General features: G+C 39.3%; 1 protein-coding gene across 1 annotated transcript; it reads left to right on the top strand.

The window, feature by feature from the left end:
- The first annotated feature begins 283 nt into the window (after positions 1 to 283).
- Positions 284 to 8778, top strand: LOC146306931 (fibroblast growth factor 6-like). Its single transcript, XM_084710747.1, has 3 exons — positions 284 to 1267; positions 1784 to 1887; positions 7224 to 8778. The coding sequence occupies exons 1-3, from the start codon at positions 925 to 927 to the stop codon at positions 7398 to 7400; spliced, it is 624 nt and encodes a 207-aa protein (XP_084566873.1). The 5' UTR covers positions 284 to 924; the 3' UTR covers positions 7401 to 8778.
- Positions 8779 to 10549: the final 1771 nt, after the last annotated feature.

The raw sequence follows: 10549 nt of genomic DNA, 5'->3' as shown, positions 1-10549 counted from the left end.
TAAATATCTTAAAGATCAGTTTAAAAAAATGCATCTTAGACAAGTCTCAACTTTTTTTGTAAGTTTGGTTTTACTTTAACGGCCATGTATGAGTAAGAAAATGGCTTAAATTACAGATTTTTTTACAGTCTAAAAAAATACAAAAATACTGAAATTGTTATATAAACAGAGTAATAAATAAATAATAGATAAATAAGTCGCTAGAACGGTCGACCAATCTAAAAACTAATGTCATGTTGTCATTTTGGTTTAAAAAAATCAAAAAAATCAGCTGATATATTCAGTGAAATTCTTTAACTCCTTAATAATCCAGTATCAGTCGTGCTTTAGTTGCAACAGTCACTCTGATAAGTGTCTTATTTTGAAAAGTACCACAGGAAACGCTTTTTCTTATTTCCTCCTGCTTGTTTGGCGCTGATGTGAAGGTGCAGCACCCCCCATCATTCCTATCAGAACTGCTGCTGCTGCTGGGGTCCTGTAACTCTCTATCTCTCCTCCTCCTCCTCCTCTTCCTCCTCCTCCTCCTTCTCCTCCTCCACCTCCCATCTCCTACTTTTGATGGGGGGGTGCAGGCAGCGGTGAAGTCACAGTGATGTCATTTTAGGATGTGAGAGTCGGGCAAGGTGAGCTGGTTTTGCGGTGAGTGGTTTGTCCCCTCCACGGCCAGCGTTGCCTGTAGCAGAGGCGCGGAGCGGCGAAAGATGATCATCGCCACCGGCACCAATTCAAGCTCCGCCGCGCTCTGTCCCTCTCCTCCTCCTCCTCTTCCTCCTGCTGCTGCTCCTCAGATCCCGGGCTATGGGGCCTTGATCTGCCTTGATCCCAAACTCAGCCTTCACCACCACCATGCCAAAGGACAAAAAATCAGAAGAGTTGCATTTTTAGGGCAGGTAACTTTGACCACGTGCCCCAAAGGTGAACTGGATGGCCATTGCGCAAAGGTGCCTCTACAGCATGTCCAGCAGCAGGACGCACTGGACGCTGCCGGCAGTTCTTGTACTGTGGACTTCTCTCTGGGGGATCGCTTCATCTTATCCGCTTCCGAGCAGGACTAATGGGACTTCTTTACTGGAAAAGAAGTGGGAGACGCTCTTCTCCCGCTCCTATCTGGGGATAAGTGGGGGGAAATCGGAGCTGAACTGGGAGAGTGACTATTTGCAGGGCATCAAAAGAGTGCGACGACTGTACTGCAACGTGGGCATTGGGTTTCACCTGCAGGTGCTCCCGGATGGCAGGATAAGCGGTGCACACAATGAGAACCAATACAGTGAGTTGCATCCGGCACAGCTCAGCTTTTCTGGAGCCGAAAAAGAGCCGTAACCCTATGCGTAAAGGCAGGCTGTGTAAAAGTTCGAGCGGCTCACTTGTCCTGCATGATATTTAATAAGACGTGTCGGCATGGTTGAAAGTTTCCGAAAGCAAAAACAGTGTACTGAGCCTCACATCCGTGCAGTGCGAAGCCAAAAACATGACATGAATGCTTGGACCCAGTTTAGACGCTCACTTATTTTTACCCTGCGTCCCGCTGCAGCAGCAGGACACACACACACACTCTCTCTCACACACACACACACTCAGCACGCTGTAAACCGCACGCACAGGGTGTCATAATGTCCAAACTGCAAATTAGTGATTATTGCAGAGAGCATCATCCAGTCGCAATGCACCTGCAAGGTTACACCCATCACTGCTGCAGAGGCCAGTTGCTCTCATGACTTTGTCCCCCTCGCAGTCGCAGTGAGACGCTGTCTGTCTCTGCTGTCCTAACATTGTGTCTCTTTAGGTCTAATAGAGATCTCCACCGTGGACCGAGGAGTGATCAGCCTGTTCGGAGTGAGGAGTGAGCTGTTTGTCGCAATGAACAGCAGGGGAAGGTTATACGGAACGGTACGCACACACACGCACGCACGCACGCACGCACGCACACACATCCTGCTCAGTGTAAGATGAGTTCATGTAGCTGCTGCTGCTGCTGCTGCATCCGTGGGTTTATGAGCGCTGTTGTGTTATTAATATGCTCTGATGATAGGGGCTTTCACAGAGGGGTCCAAGGAGTCCCAGAGCAGAGTGTCTTCACATCCTGCACTGGAGTGGAAGTAGCAGTAACACTACAGCTGTAATGATTAATCGATTAGTCATCGATGTCAGTTATTAATCTATTAATCAGTCAGAATCGCTTTATTTGCAAAGTACACAGGAATCTGACTTGGTGATACAGCGTAGTGGAGCAAGAAAACAAAAAGTTTAAAGAGACTAACTTAAAAGGTTGAAAAGTTATAAGAATTATGTACAAACAAGAATACTATACAAATTAAAAATAAAAGGCACGAATAAGATACTAATAGTTAAGTACAGTACGAGTTTAGAATAAGAAGTATAGAAAAAGTCAAGAGAACTGCTACTCATTATTAACCTATACTATTTTGAAAATCAATCAGTTGGTTTTGAATGATTTTTTTAAGAGGAAAAAGTCAAATTTATTTGATTTCAGCTTCTTAAATGTGACTATTTTCTGGTTTCCTTACTCCTTTATGACTGTAAACTTGGACTGTAACAATTCTAAAAGCTCACAGTAAGATAATACCTGATAAAAAGTCCATTAAACAATATTTACTATTTAAAAACAGAAAAAAATACAACTTGGAAAAAAAAGTTATTAATTAATAATAACTCTTGTTTTACACCTCGTGTTTTTGTCTGTAAAAAATTTGTTTTTCTTGTTAACTAAGGATGTTAATAATCAATCATTAATTGATTACCGTTAAGAATTTAACCAATTTAAAATATATTAATTTGACATTGTTTTGTTTGGCAGAGTGATTTGATGAAGGAAAGGAAACTTAAACTTAGGCTTAAAGTGAAAAAAAAAGAAGAACAGAACGAGAATACAAATGAAAATGACAAAGAAAATGAGAAATGAAATGTTTTGTTTCTTATTAATTATTAATGAGTAACTGATTAATCGATTCTTAGCGTTTTCAACTAGCGGTTTGGGAAAATGCACAAAATTTGCAACCTTACTTTCAGCTTAAATTTTTTAGCTTACCTTCTTTAATAAAATAAAATAAAAGTAGGCAGCCACAGCAACCATTTGGGAAACACTAATCAACATTTTTCACCATTTCTTCACCAAACAACAAATCGATTAATCGACAATGAAAATAATTTATAGTTGCAGCCCAAAATACCACAATATACAAGTACTCCATTGAAAGTAAAAGTCCTGCAAAGTTGTTTTTGATATTTATTTGAATATTGTGTCTGTTAACATGTCAGCAGTGTAGCCAGTCTGTAGCTGGATGAGAGGAAGCAAATTTTAACTAATTTATACAAGAGCCTGACGGATAGTGGATTTTTGGGGTCAGTGATATATTGGCCGATATTCTTTACCGAAACAGTAAACTTTAAGCTGTATTTTTAATGATTAGAAATAACAATAATTATTTGAAAAACCCAGAAATATAACAAACTATATAATAAACTAAACTTCAATAAAGAAAAGAATGAAAAGTCTATAAAAAGCTCCCAATAAAGCTAAGAAATTAAGAACAATCTACATTATCTTCTGTAAAACAAAAAAAGTTTTCAAATCAAAAACAAACGTTCTGTTAACAATTTATAAGTAAAAATTATCTGCATTTTGTTCTGTTATGGAAATAAAAAGTTTGGATATGTATATATAGCATATTTATTATTTGAGTATTGTAAATGTTAAGCAGCAAGTTTATACTGTAACTGGATAAGAGGAATCTAATTTTAAGCAAAATATGCATAAATATGCAAAATAGGCAGTTTTTACTGCATATTTTAAGTGATCATATGGTTTTAATCCAAAATGTGCAAAGTCACTAACTCAAGGCCGTGCAGGTCGGCCTTGAGAGGTCATGAAGAATAAATAAATAAAACATTTTAAAGTTTCAGTTAAGTTTGCAATTACCATAAAATATTGCTGATTAATTTTTATGACAAAATGGGATTTAAATTCCGTGTTATTCTTCATTTATCTGACATATTTTAACCAGTGTTACCAGAACATGTCCTGTAACTTGTCACTGAACACTTTTTAGTTTTGTGTGTTGATCCGAGTTGTGAGTTCATGTTCAGGCGGGCCGCAGAAGTTTTTTCAGATTGGCATTTTTAAGTTTGGGAATGGCTCTCATAGAGTAAAAACCTAAACATTTCTCTTGAGATGTAGTGAAACAGAAGTATGAAATCACAATGAAAGTAATCAGGTAAAGCTGGTCTGCCTCAAGATGTTATGGTTGTACTGTTACAGATTCAGGTATTGGAGAGAACACGTCTATCCATCCATCTGAAATCACCAGAGTGGGAAATTAGCACCAGCCACATGCTGACAGAGTTCACACACAAAATGATGATTTGGTGAATTTGAATGTTTATCTGTCAGTGGCTGGTTGATGTTTACATTTTAAAAAGTTAAAATTCCCACTCTGTCATGGCTGCTACTAAACAGCCAAACAAGAAGTGACTGATCATGATTACAACCAATGATGGGAAAAACATTTATCTTAACTCGTCCCCTGACTTTAAAAAGTAGGTCAGTCATGACCTGCTGTATAATGTCTTAGCTTATATGTGTGATTTAGGAGCGATCAGTGGCTCTTTTACCATCAGGTTACAAAAAAAACAAAAAAAAATTAAAGTTGCTAAAATTCCAATTAAGTTTAATATCATACATGTTTTAAAAAAACAATATTATATAACAGGGCAGTTCTGAAAACATTTTTTCCTTCCAGATACTGATTCTGATACCTGAACTTCAACCTAAAACCGATATGATACCAGTGCATCAAAAATATATACATGTAATTTACATTTTTTTAACAGCTGTATACTACTAACCCTGTACAGATGTCATATGATTACTATGATTGGTGTATAGAGAGCTGAAGCCACGCCCCTTCCAGTTTGCTCCATGGGACCTTACTTTTGGAAAAATACCGACAGTGGTCTCTGGGTAGAAACAAATTATTATTTTTTGACCATAACATGATTGTTTGACAATTAAAAACATAATTTTACAAGACAATAAAGTCTCAGTTTGTCTATTTAGTGTGAAACTGCTCAGTGGACTACGTCTCTCATCTCCAAATTGTTTTACCCAGCGACTCCTGGACCTTTTATCAGCCGTGAACAGAAAAAAACATTAAAGAAAGAACAAGTAAGACCTGCTGTTGCGTGACCACACCGGGTATGAAAACACACAGGCGTTGCAGCTTCAGCGGCTAACGTTAGCTTTTGAAGGGGGGAAGTCACGACGTACACGACTTCCAGGTGTGAAGCCTTTCTACTCATGTATCATCACAGTCTGATACTTTGACAGTTTTAAGACCAACTGCAACTTCCTTGACTTTTAAATTTCTAATACTGAAGAAAATAAGTTTAAATCAAAAAACTGAATCAAATCAGTAGCTTAAGATAGAAAGTCAAATCGAATCGTGTACTTTGAGAATCGTGACACCCGTAGTACTGGAACAACCCTGTGATAACACGTTCTTAAAGTGTGTTTACCACAGTGAAAACACTACAGTGCAGACAGTATTTGATATGGTATTTAAATGGTCAGTAACTGTCCTGTTGATTTGTAATGAGCCTGTAGAACGAGTATCTTGAGTTTCATTAAAAAAGAGACCGATGTGTAGTTCTTACAGGGGAAGGTAAAATAAATGTAGATTTTAATGCAGCTTTTCGCAGTGCTTGCTATAATAAACCTTATTACTTCTTGTAGTAGTGTTCGGTATTGAAAAGTACTTGCTCAGATTCGTCCCCTTTTCTCACTCTGTCTTACTTTGATGAGTTTCTGATTGAAATCATAGTTTTGCCATTTCTTCTGTTTAATCAGCATTTAACATTTGAGAGGTTTAAGATTATTTTGTAAAAAATAAAAGGGTGGCAGGTGTAGAAAAAAAAGAATAATACTTTGAGGAACATAAAGTATTGCTCGGTGTTGGTGCTGAAACGTGTGTGTTGTATCTACATTGTGTTGTTACACTTTTTCCTTCCCGATACAGAAGTCTTTGTGTATTATCAATATATTAGTAGTTAGTATTATCAAGTAGTAGGATTCTGTTTTGTAAATTATGTGATATCAGATCAATGCATAGACCTGCATACTCCCCAATATCTGATCCAGCATTTAAACTGTATCTGAAGTATTTCCAGTACTGATATCAGAACCATGCATGCACTAAATTTAAAATTATATCCAACTTTTGCCTTATAGTTGTAATAAAGGTTATGACACTGTATTTATTTTGTCCAAATGTGGTTAGAAATATGTATTTTATGTGGGTTTATTCCATAATGCCTCCGATACAGCCTAAAATGTTGGACTGGGTTTTGACGAGTACACGAGTTAATGCACCGATCCAATATCACGGAATTTATTAGCCCCAAATCACGACCTTGCTGCTTCCCAGCAGTACAGGCTTTTTAAAAAACAACCTGCACCAGGCCAGTTTATTTATTTATTTATTTTAATGCAGCGATATCAGATCGATTCTCGATATCGGTTCAGGTATCAGGAGTATTACCAGGAAAGAAAAAAATGGTATCGGAATAATATCCAGCTGCAGGCTTATAATTTGTTTTGTCCAAACACGGTTAGAAACGTGTATTTTATGAAGGGTTGCGCCGATACTGAACCCAGTACTGCCTTCAGTACAACCTAAAATGCTGGATCGGGTATCGGCAAGTACTGATGAAACGTCCCGTACATTTTTAAACACACTGGTATCAGGTCGGTACTGGGTATTGTTCAATACACAAAGTTCAGGTATCTGAAATCAGTAATTTACGGAGTTCACTGTGCCAAACCTTCAATGCGTCCCTGTTTCTTAATGCTGTACATATTGTTTAGGATTTACACATGCCTTTTTTTTTATCTCTCTTTTTGAATCAGTTGGAATATTGAACAGTATAGTTTTCCAGTTAGTCTACCTGGGTTTATTTTCCGAGCCCGGCAGTAGAAGCAGGAGGCCTGTGTCTGCATTCGAAAAGGACATTTCTTTTGCAACAACATGCCACCTCCTCCAGTTTCCCTCAAAGCATGCTTTGTAGGCCGGCTGTCTGCCAAAGTAAAGGTCACGTGGAAACCATGCATATGTTGTGATGTTCATCCTGTGTGTGTCTGCCATGAGATTTACTGACCCCCCCACCTCCCTCTATCTCTCTCCCTCTTTTTTCTTTCTTGGCGATTTTAGAGAGTCTTCGTGGATGAGTGCAAGTTCAAGGAGACTTTGCTGCCCAACAACTACAACGCCTATGAGTCTTTTGTTTACAAGGGCTTCTATATCGCCCTCAGCAAGCATGGCCGCGTAAAGAGAGGCAACAAGGCCACCACCGCCATGACTGTCACACATTTCCTCCCGCGGCTATGAGAGAAACTGGCAATAACTCAGTAATTTGCACATGTGGATGTTCTTCCAGGTAACATAGAAATGCATAGTCATGATATACACACCGATGGACTGCGAAAGAAAACACAAATATTTATTCTGTTTATATATATGTATATTTGGATAGCTATCTTTGTATATGTACTGTGCTGCTTATTGTTTTTATGGACGGGGAGAGCTGAAGCCTTTGCCTGTCTCACTTTACCTTGGTGCTTGCTGTAACTGAACTACGTGTCACTTCCTTTTTTGAGATGGAGGATGAGCTATATCCTGTGCTTTTAAAGAGTGAAATGAATACTTTTTATTACCTCAAAGAACCACTTTACTAGATTAAGGGATGCATGGACTTCTGCTCAAATATCTGCTAAGTTTATCATTTCTTTCAAACCTTTGAGCGCTTGATGGCTCCCTGCTCGATTGTCGATGTCCGGCAGTGGGGGAAAACTTAAATGCACTACCTTTGCTGCACGATTTAAAGGTGCCTTGGTGTTCCCACTTGTGGCCCCCTTAAACTTGCATGTAAGAGACACCCGCTGGAGTCAGAAATAGGGCTGACACTCCGGAGAGGGCCTCTGAAGGGGGAGGGGGGGGTTTGACTATCTCTGGTTTATTTTCTTTTCTGTAATTAGATCGATTAAGTAATATACAATCTGTGGTCGAGACCAGAGAGCGGTCAGCCATGGAGACTGGCTCGAGGCCATAAGTTTGACTGTATGGCATTGCCAGCAAATAAACAGGGTGGAATTCTTATCTATCTGAGCATGGAGAACATTTTTGTTTAGACCTGGCTTGCGTCTGCACAAGAATGGACTGAAGGGATAGATTTGCGAGCGCACAGTAGAAACGTACCTGCACATTGTCTTGGACAGAGCTCCTGCAGTGATGCGGGTTGCTGGGTTTTTTTGTTTTTTTTTGAATCGCAAAGCTTAAGCTGCTGATGAAACATGATGTCTACTGTCCATGAAAACCAATGAAAAACGATGTAAATAGTTGCAAACGTAAAAAGAAGAATTCAGGAGCTTCTATCGCTGCTTGGTCGCAGTTGCCTGAACGAGGCAAAAAGAGTTCAGGTTGCACAGTTAACCATCGATGATGGTGCCTAAATGTTTCGGTGAAAGAAGTCGTTCCCTCATGTCTGTCCCCTTTAATTCATCTTTGTGTGTGTGTTTGGTGGAGTATGTGCGTGTCCTGGGCCATCTCCCCCCGCTTATCTGTGTGCTCTGCAGCAGCACTGCAGTGGCAGTGAGGTGTTTTGAGCTGGAGGCAGGTAGTTTTAAATGTGATTAAGGATGAGTCAATCGTGCGGCCTGAAGGACTCAAGGACAGTGCAGTTGGTTGACTGGATGCACGCTGTAAGAAATGTTGCCACTATTGTTGAGTTTTAGCTTGATTTTATAAAAGTGAGGGGTAAAACATGGGCAAAAAGAGAGCACTTAATATAATATATAATGGGGTTTGATTGATTGATGATTAAAATTTAGTTTAGTTGTCAACTATTAAATCAATTGCTGTGAACACTTTCTGACATTTTATACATCAAACGATCAAATTAATCGACAATGGAAGTAATTATTTGTTGCAGTCCTGATGTGGACTAATATATGTTAGGTTAGATGTAATGATACCAAAACTCACTGTGCGGTAAAGCCATAATAAAAAAAAATCGTTGATACGATATTTATCGTGATATTAAAAAATAGCAAACAAACAAGCAAAAAAAAAAAGAAAGAAATTATAATTATGCATGTGCAACTGTTGAAGAAAAACAATGCAGCAGTCAGTAACAGTCCTTTCATAAAATAAAGTAAAAAATAATTAAATAAAATAGTTAATTATGTAATATCACGGTAGAGACTGTCACCGACTGTTACAGTTTTGAAACTTTAATTACGATATTGCACTATTTGATATTAGGGGTGTGATGATTCCATTACTTTTGGTATTAATGTCACGATTCAATATAAACTTCTTTTTTTTAATACTGGCGGCTATGTCACTGTTAGAATATAAATTCTTGATTTGTGAAGATCAACACGTCATTGGTTTTATGACCTGACAACTGTCACCTACATTTTAAGATTCTTCTTTAAAAAGAAGGCCATATGATATCAGCTGTGATATCACCGCCATATTTTTTTTTATGCCTCCACGCTGTGACAGCCGTGACTACAGGCCTTATTATGTTTTCAGGTCATCCCACTCATGTGAACGATATCTCAAAAATGCCTCGAGGGAATGTCTTCAAATTAGGTACAAATGTCCACCTGGACTCAAACATGACCGGATTAGATTTTGGTGGTCACGGGTCACTGTGACCTCATGCCGGTCCCATTCTTGTGAATGTGATATCTCAGAAACGCCTTGAGGGAATGTCTTCGAACTGGGCACAAATGTCCACCTGGATTCAAGGACAGACCAATTAGATTTTGATGGTCAAAGGTCACTGACCTCAAAAAAATTTCACACAAACATTTAATAAGATACTAGCAGTCCTGAAGAGTAATGACTTACATGTAATAAAATTATGAAATAAATGTTATTGTATGATTTTCGGTTCGAGTCTTACAGCGTGCATCTACCAGAAAACCTGAATCTTGCTCCACCCTCAGCCTCCATCCATCCATCTTGCTTTTAGAAAAGGAAGCAGCACTATTTTAATCCAGGAAAGACGTATGCAAGGGAGCCGGCTCGTTGTCTTTGTTGTTCGTCTTGCAGGAATGTCAATCTGCTGGGGTGACAGGCAGCCTCCCACATACCTGACTGGTCCCCCCCTCTGAGCCCTGTCCCCCCCGACCGCCCACCTCTGCCCATCCCTTACTTGCCCCCCCGTCACCCGCTGCAGGCAGGCAGGGACCTTGGGATTCCAGCTGTAACCCAGGAGCTTCCTCCTCTCCTTTCAGCCTTTTTTAGTTCAAGGTCAGAGTCACGGACTAGCCTTGGCCCCAACCCCAGTGGCCAGGGTGGTCAGTGGTCGTACTGTTTCCATGAAATAGGAATTTGGAGTATCTTTTAGAGATTTTATTTTATGCTTAAGTCCCTGTTTCACGATCTGCAATATTCTTTAAAACAATCCCACTTCTCTTTTCTGAATTTAGAGTCCCACCTCTTTAAAATGCAGCTCCACAACATGC

The sequence above is a fragment of the Lutjanus erythropterus genome, chromosome 22 (assembly GCF_056507025.1).
Source record: "Lutjanus erythropterus isolate fLutEry1 chromosome 22, fLutEry1.hap2, whole genome shotgun sequence".
In the NCBI taxonomy this organism is placed as follows: Eukaryota; Metazoa; Chordata; class Actinopteri; order Lutjaniformes; family Lutjanidae; genus Lutjanus; species Lutjanus erythropterus.
The sequence above is the reverse complement of the archived record's forward strand: the minus strand, read 5'-3'. Positions and strand labels throughout refer to the sequence as shown.

What these genes read in the sequence shown, in the direction of transcription:
- LOC146306931 (XM_084710747.1), top strand. Translation starts at nt 925, where the DNA reads ATGGCCATTGCGCAAAGGTGCCTCTACAGCATGTCCAGCAGCAGGACG. An exon ending in ACACAATGAGAACCAATACA is followed by an intron (nt 1,268 to 1,783) that starts GTGAGTTGCATC and finishes GTGTCTCTTTAG; the next exon opens with GTCTAATAGAGATCTCCACC. An exon ending in GGGGAAGGTTATACGGAACG is followed by an intron (nt 1,888 to 7,223) that starts GTACGCACACAC and finishes TGGCGATTTTAG; the next exon opens with AGAGTCTTCGTGGATGAGTG.